Source organism: Hypanus sabinus, chromosome 4 (genome assembly GCF_030144855.1).
Source record: "Hypanus sabinus isolate sHypSab1 chromosome 4, sHypSab1.hap1, whole genome shotgun sequence".
Taxonomy (NCBI): Eukaryota; Metazoa; Chordata; class Chondrichthyes; order Myliobatiformes; family Dasyatidae; genus Hypanus; species Hypanus sabinus.
Window position 1 is genome coordinate 17,106,799 of NC_082709.1, and position 20,152 is coordinate 17,126,950.

The 20,152-nt window shown below is 38.2% G+C and overlaps 1 protein-coding gene across 6 annotated transcripts in view; it reads right to left on the reverse strand.

Moving 5' to 3' along the window:
- Positions 1–20,152, reverse strand: part of pkp4 (plakophilin 4) — a 185,508-nt gene that overhangs the window by 74,629 nt on the left and 90,727 nt on the right. For 5 of the 6 annotated variants that reach the window (XM_059966497.1, XM_059966500.1, XM_059966498.1 and 2 more), the window contains 4 exons: positions 18,350–18,920; positions 11,299–11,490; positions 5,161–5,381; positions 3,359–3,487 (listed from right to left, as the gene is read on the reverse strand). In XM_059966497.1, coding sequence (XP_059822480.1) covers positions 3,359–3,487; positions 5,161–5,381; positions 11,299–11,490; positions 18,350–18,920 — 1,113 coding nt within the window. The remainder of the gene's footprint in view (positions 1–3,358; positions 3,488–5,160; positions 5,382–11,298; positions 11,491–18,349; positions 18,921–20,152) is intronic. The other variant, XM_059966501.1, reaches the window with a different exon arrangement.

A 20,152-nucleotide genomic window follows, 5' to 3' on the forward strand; every position in this document is an offset into this window, starting at 1 on the left:
TCTGCTGAAATTTCCAAAGTAAAATAATTCATTAGTAATCTCACAAAAACTACAGGGTACAAATCTCTTGAATTCAAGACCTCATACATTTGAATTTAACCCTCATCATATCATGGCACCTTATAAATCAACAAACCATTAATGTCTTTCCGATCAGGAATTCCCAACTTCTTTATGCCAAGGACCCCTACCATTAGCCAAGGGGTCTGTGGACCCCGGGTCTGGGAATGCCTGTTCAAATTTACACTGAATGCTGTCAAATATATCCCTGGTTGTTTAGATCAATGAGGAAGGTGCAAAAACATCTAGCATTTAATATTAAAATTTATCTGACTCTAGAAAAGTCAAATTCCTCATTAACTTAGGCCAAATTATTCCAGTTGGGGATTTATTTTCTTTCTAATGCAACTTTGTAAGTGGCTACCAGGGACCATTAAAGAGCAGCTGAAAGAACCATTCTATTTTTTAAAAATCTCGTCATGCCTTGCTAGACACAATTGCTGCTATTTAAGTTTTTCCATGCGTTAATACTATGAGCAATGTCAGAAATCTACACCTTTCTTCAAAACCGATTAAATATTTTTGATTATGAGATCTTTGGAAATTAAATTAAGGGTACTTATCCTTTAAGCAGGAATAGGAGGCTGTTTGATAAACAATTATTTTGCAGAAATGTTCCAATTAAACAGTTTCAATTAGTATATTTAAAATATATGCCAATTTTAAGGTTTCAAATAATGTAATATTGTGAAAATAGTAATTTTACCATCATTAATTAAATACTTAAAAGTTCAAAGCTGCAATCCCTTTCATTAAATAGTCTATTAAATGGTACTCAGTTTATCCATATTTCTTGAGGGACAATACATGGAAAAGGATCAGTGAGAATCTGTATCCTTCTCTACTTCTGCATAATAAAGTATTCAAGTAGATATTCTATATGACATTCATTTCAAGATATGAGAAATAGTCATTCTAACTAAATTTGTCATTGCTGCTGGCATGTAAATCTTTTCAATACAATAATCAACCATTTCACACTTTAAAAGGTGTGTGATAAAGAAAAAATTATCTGCCAAGTAAATTGAGGCAAAAACAAAATCTGGTTTTGTAATTATATTAAGGTTACATAATCATTTTTAATGTTTGACTTCATGCTTTAATTTGCAGCTGGTCTTGTCCCTGTATAATATAAACATGACTTGTAAACTTGTAAAGGGTGAAATTAATTTTTAGCTTGTTTTGAAGCCAGTCTTGGCTATCTCACACACAAAGCTCACTCAATCCTATGTTTTCGCTTCCAGCATGTTTATAATAATTTGAAACAAAGAGCTATTTCCTGCCAACACAAAATAAATCAGATTAATTTATGTTCCTTTCCTGTATCTTCCAGGACATCATGCAGTAACAGATCTTCAAAATAATACTGTCATCCAAGTGCCAAAAAACTGTTTCAAGCAATTTTTAATTTCCCATCAATGACATTGCATGCATACTCCAAAAATCCATGACTTAACATGCATGTGCAGTCCTCTCCAATTAAAATTAATTATGATACAACTAACACAACTGTGCAACTTCGTTCAGAAATCTTTTACATCACCCCAAGTTTCAAATTCCTTCATTGGAAAGAGAATGGAAAACAAACATCAGCACTTTATTACCAAGATGGATTTGGGTCTTTCTCCAGACAGGATGCTAGTGAATTCCTGTCATTGTGCTAGGTACACTTTATCAGATGGACAGCATGACAACAAATTATGATGGGCCCTTAAGTTTTATAATCAGGGATATCAACTTCGAAAAGAATAAAGCTGCAGTCTTTGGCACTGGTTACAAACTTTGGACCTGCTATGCTCCTTGCTAAAATTACCTTCAAACACAGACCAAAGTTAATGAGGACTGCCACTATCCTAGGAGGGATAGACTAATAATACATATAGCATGTCAAAGCCATGCAGAGCTTCATTCCGCCATTTTACATACCTGAGATATCATTTAAAACACACCAGTCACAGGACAAATTTTTGCAAAGAGTATTAAAGAACTTGTCAAGAGCAAATGCATGCGTCTCAAATGCTGTCAACTGATGAATCAAAGGCATGCTGAAAAAGCACAGGCATAAGCAATCCCACATGACAGATCAAAGCTCAACAATCCAGCCATTTCCAAAGTTCAAAGTAAATTTATTATTATAGTACATATGTCACCATTTGCTACCCTGAGATTTATTTTCTTGCAAATTTACCGTAGAACAAATAAATACAATAGAAATCAATGAAAAACTACATACAAACTTACAAGTAACCAATGTGCAAAAAAAGACGAACTGGGCAAATACAATAACCAACAAATAAATAAATAATCAACAATACTGAGAACATGATTTGCAGGGTCCTTGAAAGTGTTCAATGTTGAAGTGAGTGAATTGCTTGTTCAGGAGCATGATGGTAGAGGAGTAATAACTATTCCTGAACCTGGTGGTGTGAGTCTTGAGGTGCCTGTACCTCCTTCCTGATGGTGGGGGTCCTTGATAATGGATGCTACTATCTTGTGGCAGTGCTTCTTGTGAATGTGCTCAATGGCAGAAGGGTTTTTCCTGTGATGGACTGAGCTGTATCTACGTCATTTTGTAAGCTTTTCTGTTTTTGGGCACTAGTGTTTCCATTCCAGGCCATGATGCAACCAGTCCAGGAAACCAATTTCAGATCTGTATGACCAACAAACAATCTAACCACACACAGGTTGTAGAGAGAGTAGAAAAGAGACAGATCTGCGTGCCATCCAAGTTTAGGGAGAACTTGGTGCTTTGTCTTCAGATGAGGTGGCCAAGAATAGATTATTGGGAGAATCAAGGAACAATAGTGCTCTGATGAGAGAACTGATCAAGTAATGCTTGGTAATGAAGGAAATGAATGAAGCAGAAAGAGTTCTATACAGAGAAGAGGACATGTCCTGCTTTTATTTTCCTTGTCCCTGCATCCTTTTTCCATTTGTCTCCTTGCAATAATGATGGTAAAAGCCTACCTAAATGGACATACAGTAGATTAACAAGAGGAATTAGCTACGATTATTTTATCAATTACAGTAGTTTTCAGACTGCGAAAATCAGCACTGTGAAGAGAAGCCAAAAGAGAAAGGCACATATTATAGAATTGCTCTTAATTAAATTTAGGAACTATCATTAATGAGGAAGTTCTAGACTTAAAAACATAAATAAACATCTGCAGGTGACTAGTCTTCATCGCCTGAGCATCAGAAATTATGTAATGTACTAAAACTTATTTTGTTTTTGTACTATGTTATTTTATACCTCTCCTGAGAAAGAAAACAAAAGTTATTTATATTTGAATCATACCTCTGTTTTCACTTTGTTATCTCCAAAACAAAGGTGCTGTAAATAAGCTGCTGCATTAGCTTGAACTGAAGGAAACTGGTGTTGGAGCATATGAATCACTTCTGGCAACTCTGGGTCACGCCAAGCAAACTCCCTGATTTAAAAAGAAATTAAGTCATAAACATGAGTGAGTTTCTTCCATAAGCATCTTTCTCTAGAAGTTTGACAAATTAATTTAGAACACATAAATTTAACTCTAAACACTTTGTTCTACAAAGTACTTCCCAGCCTTTCCATATTCAGTGCTCAAGAGCATAAGACACAGGAGCAGAATTAGGCCATTTAGCCCATCGAGTCTACCCCAACATTTCATCATGGCTGATCTATTTCCTTCTCAGCCCCGATCTCCTGCCTTCTCCCTGTATTCCTTTATGCCACGACTAATCAAGAATTTTTTATCTCTGCCTTAAATATACCCAAAGACTTGGCCTCCTATGGCAACGAATTCCACAGATTCACCAACTGACTTAAGAAATTCTTCCTCATCTCCATTCTAAATGAACATCCTTCTATTCTGAGGCTGTGTCCTCTGGTCTTAAGAGTCCCTCACCATAAAAAATATCCTTCCCACATCTACTCTACTGAGGCCTTTCAACATTCGATAGGTTTCAATAAAATACTCCATCATTCTTCTGAATCCATAGTACAGGCCAAGAGCCATCAAACGCTCTTCATTTGATATGCCTTTCAAACCTGGAATCACATTTGTGAACCTCCTTTTGACCCTCTCCAATGTCAGCAACCTATTACAATCTTTTTCCAAAAATGACATTTTGTTTTTGATTAGAGGATACCTGAATCTGCAATTTTTAAATAACAACCTTGTTCTTTAAGGCAAATAGTGCTTACATGCACAAATTACGTTTATGGACATAGAAGCTAATCTCTTCAACTTTGATTCATACATTTTAGTTCATGTATAAAAATTCTTTGTATTCTAAGTTCAAAAATTTAATAGTCTTTTTTTCTTCTTCTTTACATTTGCCTTAATATTTTTTAAAATAATAAGCATTATTTGTAGATACCTTTCTCTATCAGTTTAATAAATTCTACAGGTTACTCTGGAGATGCCTGCAAAGCACTGCACCTATGTGAGTCCATCATTTACACCCTTTTCCATTATAATGGAAAATTTTAGAGCTGTTTCTTGCTCTGATTAGATTGATACACCTAAGTGGTTTTCTCATTTCTAATTATCCTGTGATATGTGCAATGACTCAAGCTTGTATTAGGTTCAGGGGAATGCAAGGACAGCTAGTTACCAGAATTCTGATTCAGTAACTACTGCTTATTATAGTTTGGTGGGGTGGAGGTATTTCTCTACAAAAGTAGGTGTAAGGCGCTCCTTCCCTCAGCTAGCCTGCAGGTCACTCTTGGGAATGTGTAGCCCCTGCTTAGTCCCCAATCAGGGTCATGTGAAGCCATATCCACATGGTGGATGGCCATATGAGCAGCTGGTGCATAGCGCAAGTCCTGGTTATGTGACAACTAATGCTGGACAATCTCTGAAGAGTATTGATAATTGCTAAGGTCACTCGTCTTGTAAAGATACTGACCAGAAGAAGGCAATGTCAAACCACTTCTGATGAAACTTTTGCCAAGAACAATCATGGTCATGGGAAGACCATAATCACCTACGTCATACGATGTGGTGCATAATGAACAAACTGTTTATTACAAATCAAATCCAAGAAAAATGTAGCTGGAACAGTTAAGATATATAATGTCCCATATGTAATTCAACACTTCAAGCCCAGTTACACCTGCCTTGGATCCTTCTGTATGCTGTCAATTGATGGGGATCTTGTTGTCGTTTCATCAGCTGGAATGTTATAATGAAGTCTAGAATAACTAGATTCAGATGGCCGGTATGGAACTGCTCTGTATGGATCACCATAATTACCCACTGAATTTAGAGCAAAGTTGCTTCTTTGGTAAGTCATTGTGCTACGCTGACTGGCTGATCGTTGTAGGTTTCCAATACCTACAGATAGGGAAAAAAAAATTAAACTATTGAGTCTTTTTAAACACTTTTGAACATTTGCTCTTAAATCAACATCTTTAAACTCTTCTCCTAAAAAGCAAGAATTAGCTACTGTCTGAATGAAGTGATTAGAACTAGATTTAAAGTATGGCCATTATACAAGGATTATATCAATTTTAAAATGGTAAGAAATAACATTTCATAAACATTTTCCTGTATATAGAAATCTATACAGAGATATTTATATTTCACAAATAAAAAAATTAATATATATGAAGCACTCACAAAATTGCTCTACATTATTCAAGGTCTTTAAATTCAAGTGCAAATTGAATCCAACTACTCCTGTTGTTGAATTACAATATGGAATAAATGCCATTAATGAAAATACCTTCAATGTATCTCCTTTAAATCCCTTGTTTAATTTCATACTGGTCTGAACACCATTAGTGAAATTCATACATAAAATACATTAAGTCTTAACCGTTTACTTACCAGTTATTTGACTTTGTTATTAAATCAATTCTGCTGTCCAACATAGGAATTCAATGTAGTAGTTTATTCTTGGGTATCACAATTATTCCCTGAATATAATTCCAGACAAATACCTATGTGCATATTGCCTGTAATTTTTCTTGAACAATATCGCACGGTTTATGTTAAAAATATACATCATTTCAACCAAAAGCATGAATCTTAGCTAATGTCTTCAAAAGTGATCAACTTTTCCAATTGCAGGATATTCACAGATTTCACTTGAACTTGACTTATTCAAGAATGTAAAGCAACACACACAAGATGTTGCAGGAACTCAGAAGGGTAGGCAGCAGCTATGGAGATGATTTCCAGATCTCTGCAATTCATTTCCATAGATGCTGCCTGACCTGCCGAGCTCCTCCAGCATCGTGTGCGTGATGCTTTGTATTTCCAGCATCTGTGGAATTTCTAATGTTTGTTATTTAAGAATGTTCAGCATTTCAGTTTATTTGAAGTTGTCAAGTCAAAAATGTAACTATAAAAATCATTCTTGGAATACAAGGTTTGCTGGCAATGTTGTCACTTTGGCACATCCACAGATATCCTGAGAAGATGGTAAGAGACATTGCCTGCCACTTTACAGCTAGTTTGCCAGAGATTATAACTAAAAGCATAACATTGGAAGATCTCAGCAGATAAATGAGAATCGGCAGATACATTTAACTGAACTGCCACGACATTTATTGTTTTGCAGCATCAGTATAGTGTAACACCTAAAAAATTACCATAAGTTACAATAAGAAGCATGTTAAAAAAAAAGTGCAAAATGAGCAGAAGAATGAAGTAGTATTAATGAATTCATGTTCATAAATCTCACTGCAGTGGGGAAGAAGTTATTTCTAAAACATTGAGTGTGCATCTTCAGGCTCCTGCACTTCTTCCCTGATGGTAGTAATAAGAAGAGGGCGTGTCCTGGATTGTGAAGGTTCTTAATGATGGATGCCTCCTTCTTAAGGAACTGCCTTTTGAAGATGTCCTTGTGAAGAGGAGCCCTTGTTCTCATGATGAAGCTGGCTGAGACTGCAGCTTTTTTGATTCTGTGCACTGGAGCCTCCAGACCAGGCAGTGATGCAACCAGTCAGAATACTCATCACATTAGAAATTTGCTAGTCTTTGGTGATACATAAAATCTCCTCAAACACCTGATGAAATGTATTTGCTGGCTTCTTTGTGATTACATCAATATGTTGGGCCCAGAACAGATCTTCTGAAATGTTGATACCCAGGATCTAGGATCTGCTCATTCTTTCCACTACTGACACCTCAGTGAAGACCGGTGTGCATTCTTCCAACTTCGCCTTCTTGAAGGCCACAATCAATTCTTTGGTCTTAAGGACGTTGAGTGCAAGGTTGTTGTTGTTGCACCATTCAACCAGCTGATAAATCTCACTCCTGCAGTCCTCTTTGTCACCATCTGAGAATCTGCCAACAACAAGTTGTGTCATTGGCAAATTTATTGATGGTGGTTGAGCTGTACCTAGCCACATGGTCAGAGAGTGTTGAAAGAGTAGAGCAGTGTGCTGAGCATATATCCTAGAGTTGCGCCTGTATTGAAAAGTTTCTCTGGAGACTAGAACTGTATATTGATATAGAACTGTTTGGGATTGAGACCAGACATCGGGCCTCGATCCAAAATGGTGGGCGGAGTTAAGATGGCACCAAGTGGCTGCCTCTTCAAGCTCATCTGCAGAAACAGCTTAAATTCCTCTCTTTAATGTCTCTCTTTTTTCTGTTTCAAGGCGGTTAGGGTTCTATCGAGGTCCTGATCTACAAGTGTCAATTACAGCGGATGTGTTCTCTTTCCGGAGCTCGTTGGCCGACTGTTCTCCGACATTCTCCAGGCACGGCTTGGAAGATGGTGCATCGGGGTGCAGCACTGTGAGGCCCTGTGGATGACCGATTCCAGACCAGTGTTGCTGACTGAGGCATCGCAGGAGACGGAACACCACAATTTTGCTGCGGCAGATGTATGGAAAAACAACGCAGCAGATTATAATATTGTAACAAGGACCGTCGGTCTCCCCTTTCACTGTGAAAATGGGTGATATCTCTCTGTCCCTTGTTAGTGAGAGATTGAGCGAGAGAGAGAGAGTCTGCAGCATTTTGAACTGTCAGGTAAACAGCAGTTCTTGTTGACTGCAGACCATGGTCTCTCATTTGGGTGCTTTGCTGTTGCTTGGTGGGTGGAGGGACAGATGTTTTTTGCTGAAAGGGGCAGTGGGGGGGGGTGTTTGATGCATTGGTGCTTGCCATTGCTTGCACGGGGAGGAGGGAGAGGATTTTGGGTTCTAACATTTTTCTGTCGTTTGGGGTTCTTCTGTTTCTCGTGGATGTCTGTGAAGACAAGTATTTCAAGTTGTATACTGTATACATTCTCTGATAATAAATGGAACCATTTGAAACATCAACACATCCCTCTTTGTCTCCCCAGATGCAGCATGACCAGTTGATTTCTTCCCGAGTTCTGTTTACTTTTCCAAATTCCAGAATCCCTTTTGTTTTCAGCAAGTGACTGGAACTGCATGCATAAGCCTGAATAGTTACGGGCAGGTTTCTTATCCCAAAGGTCACTAGTAAATTAGCTGTGCCTGATGAATAAACTAACTTCTAGAGGTTCACTGCTACAAACACTTTTAAGTTCCAAATTAAAGAAAATACATTCCACAGATTAATCAAATGTGCTTCTAATTCAATAATATAACCACTATTTAATTGTATCTCCAGCCAAATGAAATTAATCGAGAAAAGCTGAATGAAATATCACATGTGGAAATTAGGTTTAAACTTACCCAGGCCCCAAGGGTGGAACTTGCTTCTGCAAGATCAAAAGGTATTTATGTATTTATTATTTTATTTAGAGATAAAATACTGAAAAGACCTTTCCAGCACTTTGAGTAGTACTGGCCAGCAATCCCTGACCATCCTGATTTAATCCTAAACTAAACGTGGGACAATTTAGAATGACCAATTAACCTACCTGGTAGGTCTTCGGACTGTGGGAGGAAACCAGGGGTCCTGGAGAAAACCCACTTATTCCACATGGAAGACATATAGAGACTCCTTATAGAGAATGCCGGGATTGAATACTGAATTCTGACGCCCTGAGCTGTAATATTGTCATGCTGACTAATACAATACCATGGCCTTATTTTGTTTGTTAAATTAATTTATGTAGTGCCAATCCAGCTCCTTAGTTGTTAGATCACTACACAAGTATTAGTGTCGAAGTCACTGCATAGTCTCCTAAATGCCTAATTGTGGATGACAAAACATTGCTCTTCAAAAGTTAACACTGCATGTTTCATTCTGTGTCAGTCTTTACTATTAAAAGCTGCACCAAAATCAAAAAGGAGGATAAAGTAAGAGATCCTGAAGAAGGGTCTGGCTCGAAATGCTGACTACAGTCGGCCCTCCTTATCTGCGGGGGATTGGTTCCGGGACCCCCCGCGGATACCAAAAAAAACAATGCTCAAGTTGTTGGACTTCAGGACCCGGCGGAGCACTGGAGCTTATTTAACCTGTCTCAGTGCAGCAGACTTTAGGACTGGGCAGAGCTCGGGACCCGCCGCCCATGGTGTTTCTATTCTGGAAAATGATCACGATTGAAGATAAAGTGGAAAAAATAAAGCCATCGGAAAGAGGTGAAATGCCACCAGTCATTGGAAAAGTGTTAGGCTACAATCGACCAACAATCAGAACAATTTTAAAGGATAAAGTGAGAATAATCGAACATGTGAAAGGCCCTGCCCTGATGGAAGCTACAATTATTGCTAAGCAACGCAGTGGTTTAATTATTGAAATTATATGTTAATTTAATTATATGTTTCTTAAGTGTTTTATATGCATAGAAAGGTAAAATATATACTATATACTAAGACAAACATTTGACTGACGCTAAATAATACCGGATGTACCTGTTCCGACTTAAAGAACTTCCGTTTTTTTTTGGTTCCCGATCCATGGTAACCTACGTACATCCTCCTGTATACTTTAAGTCATCTCTAGATTACTTATAATACGTAATACAATGTAAACGTTATGTAATTAGTTGTCATACTGTATTGCTTAGGGAATAATGACAAGAAAAAAAGTCTGTACATGCTCAAACAACAAGTGCTGGAGAGAGAACTTCCTGGTTTTCCCGATCTGTGGTTGGTTGAATCCATGGATGCAGAATTTATTTATTCTTTTCTATAGATACTGCCTGGCCTGCTGAGTTCCTCCAGCATTTTGTGCGTGTTGCTTTGGATTTCCAGCATCTGCAGACTTTCTTGTGTTTAAAGTAAGATTTTTATGAAAAAAGTATCACAAGATTGGGAAGATATTCTCCTGGGGATGTGTGGGCAGAACAATTCTTCAAAATAATCAGATAACAGAATAACCAAATAAGCAGCATTTCCCTGAAGGCTGGAATCACAAAGTTTGGTAAGACCAAAAACTAACAAAACTGAGGAATAAAATTCCACCTACATTTACCAAGGGAGAACAGTACATTAGCACCAACAGCTCCTTAATATCACAAACTGAGAATTATATGTTTATGCACCAGAAAACAAACCTTTAAACTACAGAAAAGACTTATCCACCAATTAATATTATTACTTGTTTCAATATTCAACTGACTATTCAAAGCTTCTGGTGGGGGTGCAATGTTTGTTTCTTTGCGGCACTGGAATGGAAATGAGGTTTCCAGTGATACCGTGAAGGTGTTCAATTACAATGTAAGTACTTATCCAGTTCATCAAATGGCATTTACTGTATAAAGGTAAATTACTCTTCCTGACAAAGGAGTTCAAAATGGAAAAAATAACTTCATACTTGAGTAGTGAACTTATTTACTTATTGTCCATTATGCCACTGGTCCTCCATCTTCATTGCTGATTCCATAACATCTTTCTTTAACCAGTCAGGGTTGTTAGCCCTGAGGTGAACCTCCAAACCTGGAGGATGGGTACACCATTCTTAGTCTGGCCTCTACTCTTCAACTGTTTGGCATGGGTGGCCCTACCAAGAATAAAAGCACAAAGCCCTGACTCCAGCCAACATAGCTCGCTGGGTCATTGTAATATGCAAGCGTCCAAGCCCTGCAACAAGGTTGTGGTCTTCTTGGAGGTAGAGTAATGTAAGTTGCACTTTAATAGTCTCTGTTAAATAGATAATTTTAGCACTAATTTGCTGATTTTAACTGCCAGAAAATATTTTAATACATCCAAAAACATAAGAAAATGGATGCAGGAATAGGCTAACTGGCTTTTGCTAACCTGCCCCACCATTCCATAGTTTGCTACCACTTCCCAGTAAACATATTTTCGAACAGCTTGCTCCCTAGATTAAAACTGTTTTCTTCGATGTGGTCTCAGGAAGAAGAAAAACTATTTACCTAAGCCTGTACGGAATACTGCTGTTTGAGAGCCATGATGAAGCTCCACACCTGCATGAGTGGGACTGCAAAAAACTGGGCTTTGAAGTGTCCTTCCTTCATAAATGGGAGTAATATGTAAATCAGGTGACATGGCAGGACGAAATTCATTTCCCAATTGACTATGTTGACTGGCATATGAACTGCGCAATCCTGAAAAAGAACAGAAGCCAGAGATGACTGATTCAAATAGATTTCATTTGGTACACACAAATTCTCACATTGATCAGTATTCTTGTGTCATAAAAAGAAACAAAAATAGTACAAAGAATATAAACTATCCATTAATAGCTATGCCCTAAATCATAGCAATCCACACAAAATGCTGGAGGCACACAGCAGGCCTGGCAGCAACTATGAAAAAGAGTAAATAGTCGATGTTTCAGGTTGAGACCCTTCATCGGGACCCTAGATGCTGCCTGGCCGGCTGAGTTCCTCCAGTCATTTTGTGTGTATTCCATTAATAGCTTTTAAAAATAATTAATAACAAACAATTTCATTTGATGCATCATTGTTAACTGATCTACTTTATACAGTAAACTTTACTCTCAGGACATGTGATCATGAATCTCAGGAAGAATCCAGAATTCGCTGTCTCTAAGCTAGATTCCTATCACCAATAACATGGAATTCAGGAGAATGTAGAATAAGTACTGAGGCCAACAGCACTGTTGAAATTAAGAGGAAAGAACCAAGACAAAAATAAGTAGAGGCTTTAGAGGGTGTGAAGAGATTTCTGTGTAGCATGCAGTAGGCTTTGACCATTTGAGTTTCGTGGGCCATATCTATGCCAAAGCAGTATCCTAAAGGATTTAGCTGCAATTTGGATTGGTGGTACTTAATGAACAAACTAGCAGAAAAAATAAACCTACTTGACCACAACAAACTTACTGTGGAACTGCATTTGAGTATGCTAATAATGGTAGAAGTGATCACTGCACAGACCTCGTGGAGACTAAGTCCTATCCTTATGAAAAGCCTCCATCATATTATGCGGAAGTAGAATCTTGCTGAACAAAGTTCACTCTGACCAGATGGTCTATAATATTGGGATAATGTTCACAGAAAATACTTGGCATACTATCACTATTCCCTCTAAGTTGCACGGGTGTGCGGCTGTACAGTAACTGAAATGTTCGCGTGCACGTAGCCTTGTTTCTGTGCAGCTGGAATTGGACGCAGCTAGAAAAATTTTACAAACCATGAAAGATTTCTTTGTTGTACTGTACTTCATTCTGCATTTTCAATTATTAAATAAAATCAAAGGTATGTGATTTTTTTTCCCAATTTTCATTCGAAATATTCATATCTTGCAAATTACAAAACAACACATTTAAAAAGCTGTGCAGTTTTCAGGCCATGTGAACATTCCCTGCTCAGAGTAATGGTTGGTCTGCACAGCTAGAGAAAAAAGTTAGCAGGAACCTTGCGTGCTAATCTGTCCCAATTTATGGGCTGTGAGCCATTTGTGCGATTTCCGAAACTGTTTTAACTTTTCAGAAGGCGCAGCCCATGACATCACTAATATTTATTTGTGTGTTTGTGTGTTTTTTGAGAAGGAGTGTATTTTTTTTTACCAAGTGTGAACAAATGGGCTTTCAATCAATAAGGTTGACAATAACTGATTCAGAGAGTTGTGCATTTGCAATGTTATAGCACTTGTTAAAGAGAAGATAGGTCAGCTCAGTGACTAAGTCCTTCATTAATCTTACGTGGTCTTTACATACCGGCTCTGTGGTGAAAAAGGCACAACAGCACCTCTTTCACCTCAGACAGTTGAAGAAGTTTAGTATGGGCCTCCAGATCCTAAGAACTTTCTACAGGGGGAACAATTGAGAGCATGCTGACTGGCTGAATCACTGTCTGGTATGGGAACTGTACTTCCCTCAATTGCAGGACTCTGCAGAGAGTGGTGCGGACAGCCCAGTGTATTTGTAGATGTAAAACTTCTCACTATTCAGGACATTTACAAACACAGGTGTGTAAAAAGGGCTCAAAGGATCATTGGGGACCTGAGTCACCCCAACCAAAAACTGGTCCAGCTGCTACTATCTGGGAAATGCTACCGCAGAATAAAAACCAGGACCAACAGACTCCGGGACAGCTTCTTCCACCAGGCCATCAGACTGATTAATTCATGCTGATACAATTGTATTTCTATGTTATATCGACTGTCCTGTTGTACATACTATTTCTTATAAATTACTATAGATTGCACTTTACACATTTAGATGGAAATTAAACCTAAAGATTTTTACTCCTCCTGTATAAGAAGGATGTAAGTAATAAAGTCAATTCAATTCAATTCAATTCAATAATGTTGATAGTAGGGAAATACAGAAATCAATATTAATTATGCAAAATTATGCCTTTAATTAATAAGGACAAAACAATTTATGCCGCAATGGGTTTTAAAGCAGCATTTGGCCATGATAATCAGTGAACTGTCTGAAGTATTGTCTGTCCTGAAGCAGAGTCTCAGCTCCAAATGTCAACTATTTATTCATTTCCAAGGAATCTATGCTTGAGTTCCTCCACCATTTTATATGTGTTGATTTAGATTTCCAGCATCTGCAGAATTTCTTGTGGTTATTTCAGAAGTATTGTGCTTTAAGTACATATAGATCTTGATTCCAAACCTGCAGCAAATCAGCTCACAACCCACTTTTAAAAGCTCTCTCAGGGAAACATCAATAGAGCTGGTGAAAAAAAACTATATTAAAAGGGGCAGTGGCAAACATATTTAAAAATGCTTATTTCTGGCAGGATAATAGATTGATGATGGTCTATATTCGGACTTCTTATTTGTGAAACATAACAATAGGCTTGAGGTGGACAGAGGCAGGCAAAATGTTCACCTTACAGTTCAACTTTAACTCATCAAGTGATAAATGTCGTTGGAAGAATTAGGTGAGGAAATACAAACTGAAAGCTGCATTCCTAATGGAGAGGCAAAATGAAACCTGGAGGGTTGTGTACACTTATTTTTATTACTCGAAACTGATAGACATTTGGAGACAAAGGGATTTGAGTGTGGTGGGAGCAGCTAGTGAAGAGTGACATAAAGGAACAGCCACAAACTTAGTGGATGACAGAGCAGGTTCAGAAAGCTATCTGTCCACCTGTTTTGTTTTAAGAAAGCCATAACAAACATGGGAACTCTTTGACTTTGTTAATAGTTGCAGAAATTGTAAAAACAAGGTGATTCTGTAAGAACTTTATTTGGAAGGAAAAATGAAAGAGCAGATTATTATTTAAGTGATAAAAAATTGCAGCATGCTGCTGTATAGAGGGACTTGGGAGTGCTTGTGTATGAATCACAAAAGGTTGTTTTGGGGTCTCAGCCCGAAATGTTGACTGCTCCTTTCAACGGACGCTGCCCGACCTGCTGAGTTCATCCAGCTTGTTTGTACGTGCTTATCAAGAAGGCAAATGGGACGTTGGCTTTCATTGCCAGAGGGATTGAATTTAAGAGCAGGAAGGTTAAACTGTACACTGGGCACTGGTGAGGCCACACCTGGAGTACTGTGTACAGTTCTGGTCTCCTTAGTTGACGAAATATACACTGGCTTTGGCAGAGGAAGTTCACCAGGTTGATTCCAGAGATGAGGGGGTTAGACTATGAGGAAAGATTGAGTCACCACAGATTGTACTTGCTGTAATTCAGAAGAATGAGAAGAGATCTCATAGTAACATATAAAATTATGAAAGGGATAGGTAAGATAGAGGCAGAAAAGTTGTTTCCACTGGTAGGTGAGACTACACCTAAGGGACATAGCCTCAAGATTTGAGGGAGTAGATTTAGGACAGAGATGAGGAGGAACTGCTTTTCACAGAGAATGGTGAATCTGTGGAATTCTCTGCCCAATGAAGCAGTGCAGGCTACCTCAGCAAATAAATGTAAGACAAGGTTGGATAGATTCCTTGGTGTCCACATTTCCGATGATCTCACCTGGTCCCTGAACTCCTCCATCCTGATCAAAAAGGTGCAACAGTGCCTTTATTTCCTGCGGAGCATCAAGTGAACTCACCTCTGTCCCAGGATACTGACGGATTTTCACTGCTGTACCATTGAGAGCATATTCACTAACTGCATCTCAATGTGGAATGGCAATTGCCCTGTATCGGACCACAAAGCACTCCAAAATGTGGTGAAAACTGCCCGGCAGATTATCAGCACCCAATTGCCCACTATTGAGAACATCTACCATAAACACTGTCTGGGCAGGGCGAAAAGCATTATCAACGACGCATCTCACCTTAACCATGGACTTTTTACTCGGTGGGCGCTACAGAAGCCTCTGCTCCTGCACCAGCAGGCAGAGGAAGAGCTTCTTCCCTGAGGCTATGACCCTGCTGAACCTCACATCACAGCACTAAGCAGTATTGCACCCATATTGTACTGTCTCAGTACTTTTGTATTTGTGTGCTGTAGCACTTACTTTTTATTCGCAGTTATTTTGTAAATAGCACTATTCCTTTGTACTTCTGGCTAGAAGATAATTGCATTTCATTGGCTTTGTAACTGTACTCGGCACAATGACAATAAAGTTGAATATAATCTAATCTTAGGGGTTATGGGGAAATGGCAGTTAGGTGGAGATGAGTCCATGGCCAGATTAGCCATGATCTTACTGAATGGCAGAGCAGGCTCGAAGGGCCAGATGGCCTACTCCTGTTCCTATATCTTATGTTCTTATGATCCAATTTACAAAGCGTTAGATTTAATTATAATGACATATTTTACTAATTTTAAAACATTGGAAGAGCTTGACTGGATGCTAATCAGCATAAAACAAACGGTTTCTTTCATTTGGAGTATGACTTTGGAATTCATTTCTTTTCCTTGCTTCATTATTCTGTACAATTGTATTTAAAATAAATTCCTTTATCCATGATCCCTTTCTAATTTCTCTTATCTTTGCTTTGGTATTATCCTGGAGGATTATCTTTTGAAATCTTTAGAATGTTTGAATTTTCCTTTGACCCAGTCTTTCATGTTTACCAAATTAAAATATTTTCAAGAGAGGATGGGTAAAAAATTGAGTTATACTCCAGTATAATCAGAATGATGAATTGATTTTATGATTAATCAGAAATGACAATTGCATTCCATAGAAATTGCTTATTCCTTGTGATATGATTAGGCAAGGTTATGAATGCAAAAGTGAAACATTCAGGAACAGTTTGAGATAATATGTCAATTCAACATTCTCATTTCTGTACAAACCATGTTGGAATGAAGGCTTATGATAGTCCCACACTTTAGTATTTCGTCACGTTGCTACTACTGAAAGCAACTGAGAATAAAAATATTTTTAAAAGAATTATACTAAGATGCTGTAGGAAGACAGTTGAAATTGAGGATGGACAGACAACTCCCAACTGAAAAGAACAAGCTCATTATAATGAGTGTTAGAAAAGCCACAGAATGGCTAAAAGTGCAAAGGATCCTGCTGAAGGGTCTCAGACCGAACATCGGCTGTACTCTTTTTCAGAGATCCTGCTTGGCCTGTTGAGTTCTTCCAGCATTTTGTGTGTGCTGTGTGCAAAGGATCTGCTGCTTTGTCCCTATCCTCCAATAACCCTACCCCAAAAGCAATTGAAGTGTTAAAAAGATTAAAAACTCTTGAAAATCCAATTCTTCTTTAATGCCTCTATTACTTTTCTTCCCTACCCCATAAAAATCACATAACAAAGTGATCCATCATTGGGAAATTACTTACTTTAACCGGGAACAAGAGAAAAGGTAAAGACAACCGATTCGGTGTAATTTCATAAAGATTTAATTTTTTGTATGGTATCATTTTAATGCTATTTTGCTGAGATAAAACTTTGAATGTTTATTTGAATGCTGCTAATTTAATAGAGAGCTTCATACTGATTGAACTTAGTTCCCAAATCTTGTTGATAAATGCTGATAGTTCTACCTCAATTGACAATTAGTCCAGGACTTCCCACCAATTATTCAAGTTTCAAACTCACTTATTATCAGCTCAGAGTGGTTGAACTCCATCTTATAGTGATGTCTATCTTGGAGGAGGAGATAATGAGGAGGACAGTCAACCTAATGTTGAATCAGAAATCCATTGATTTCAGTAATGACTGCAGGGCAGCAGCTTAAGGGTATATTTATTTCGGTTCACCTAAAAGATTTTTAATTAATTAAAGGAGTTCTGAGGTACTTCTTTTGTTAGATAACATTTTAAAATGGTTACTTCACTTATAATTATTAAAGGTCTTTACAAAAATTATCAAAAATTTATTGCAGCCTTGACAACTGCATAGCTGGAGGTTAAGTCTGGTTAGCTATTAAGACCTTTAGGAACATTTCAAGGATGGAGATTCATTAGTGTCCTACTAGCGGCCTTGATCACAACAGGCAAAGCCCTCCACAGTATTTAGCATTTATATTGAGCACCCATTGTGCTACCATTGGATAGAAGGTATAGAAGCCTTAGGTCCCACATACCACGCTCAAGAACAGTTACTACTTGATAACCACTAGTTTCCGGAACCAGAGTGGATAACTGCACTCACCACTACTCTGAACTGATTCTACGACTCTCAGACTCACTTTCAAGGACTATTTACCACTCAGACTTGCACTGTTTCTTTTGTTGTGCCACTGGTATTTGTGTCAGTGTTTGTTCATGCACAGTTTCTCATAAAATTCTATTGTATTTCTTTTTTTCCCTGTAAATGCTTGCAAGAAAATGAATCTCAAGGTGGTATACGGTAATACATGTGTATTTTGATAATAAATTTACTTAGAACTTTTGAACCTTGCACCCTTCAGAGCTGAAAATAATTAGAACAAAAGCTCCTCATCTGGTCCAAGCTAGTATAGGCATAGGGAGATGTAAGTAAAAACTCCAGCTGGTAAAGCCAGGACAGCTGGAATTGTTTGCTTTTCAATAAATATTTCACAGTTTCTACCAAAGAAAAATGCCTAAAGAGCCACTTATCATTTATGAATATTGCGTTTGTGTTTTCTTTCACAAAAACAGACCTGCAAGGCTGTCTGGTCGTGTTGGAACCATCCTCTCATAGATTTCTGGCGACTGGAGACAATAAAAATCACCATCGATGGCATGAGATCTTTGTAGTGGTGTTACCATACGTTGTGGGACAGCAGTCATTGTGGATCTTGCTGGAGATGACGATCCAGTTTGAGCCTGGGGTGAAGAGTTTACTCTCGTCTGTACAGTTGTTAAGGCGAGGGGCGATCCCATTCTCAACGAAGAGCCCAAAGTCTGATATGGAGACGTCGCCCTGCTGGAACTAGTGAGCTGCCTTGTAACTGAACCAATTCGTCTGATTGTAGCTGGTGACGTTGATCTCTGTGTAGTACGTGGCGAGCCCGCTCTCTGAGCAGGCAAAGTTGAGGAAAAATACACAGCGGAATTGTTGGAACGAGGTTCAGTTAATGCTGGTGAGCCATAAGCACTTCCTAGTGATGTTCTAAGAGAGCCCCTTGATGGTGACATTCCTGTACCATAAGATGGTGACTGTGTTCTAGATGGAACTGAGCTAACTCTCCTCATTGCCCTACTTGTGGCAACAGCAGTGTTCATTGGACCCTGTTTGAAAAAGATGACATCAAATAATTAAATCTTCTGAACAAGCACAGACAGAAGCATACACAATACAGCTGATCAGAATTATTTCAGCACACAAAAAATTCTACTTCATTACAATCCTCATCCTTCCCTTGTGCGTCTTTTACATGACAGAAGTTTTGGAAAAATGGGATTAAAAATTTAAATTGAATAGAATTAGGTACAGACATTACACTGAAAAAACTATGGGATTGGCAAAGACACTCTTGCATCCGATCTCTATGTACAAAGGAAAACTCCAGTAACAAAAACTGTATTAGCTACTTGTATTATGGTAACATTATACGTGTCCTCATAAAAATCAGCATGTACCATTTTGCTCAGATTCTGAACGCTGACTCTATTTTCCCTAAAGTGATCAAGGCAATGGATCAAGAGTGGGAAGTTATGAGGAAAATTCATCAGTTTTTTATCCATCAAATTAGTAAATTGACACTATTAAGATACCAGTAATGTAGTGGTTAGCACAACACTTTATAGTGCAGGCAACCTGGGTTCAGTTCCTGCTGCTGTCTCTAAGGAGTTTGCATGTTCACCCTGTGACCGTGTGGATATTCTCCAGGTGCTATGTTTTGCTCCCAGAGTCCAAAGACATACTGGTTCATAGGTCATTGTAAATTGTCCCATGATTAGGCTAGGATTAAATAGGGGGATTACTGGGTGGCATGGCTTGAAGTGCTGGAAGGGCCTATTATGCGCTGTGTCAAATAAGTAAATAAGTAGCCCATGAAAGCATTGTAATAATTCCATGCTCAACATTAAGTTTCACGGTATCTACCACTACAAGTCAGGGAAATATGCCTGTTGTATTTAAAAATACAGCACAAATTTTAAAACAGTTAAATAAGAAAAAACAAATACAGTGCAGCTTATAGAAACAATGCCATAAAATGCCAGGATGAATCCCAACTTGGCAAGATTCCCGGACCCATTGCCATTATAGTTGCGAGACACCTACTGGAGATGACATATCATTTCATGGGACAGTGGTTAAAAACAAAAGGGAAATGGGGCTACTTCTCCTAAACAGAGTTACAGCATCATTAATGCCAGCCTGGAAGCACATATGGCCACACACAAATTCTATAGATGAAATGTAAATGGTCAAACACAGTGACACAAATACGATCTCAAGTCAGCAAAAATTCTCAATGCTGCTCTTGTACTTCATAAAGTTTGTCCATTAATGTAGC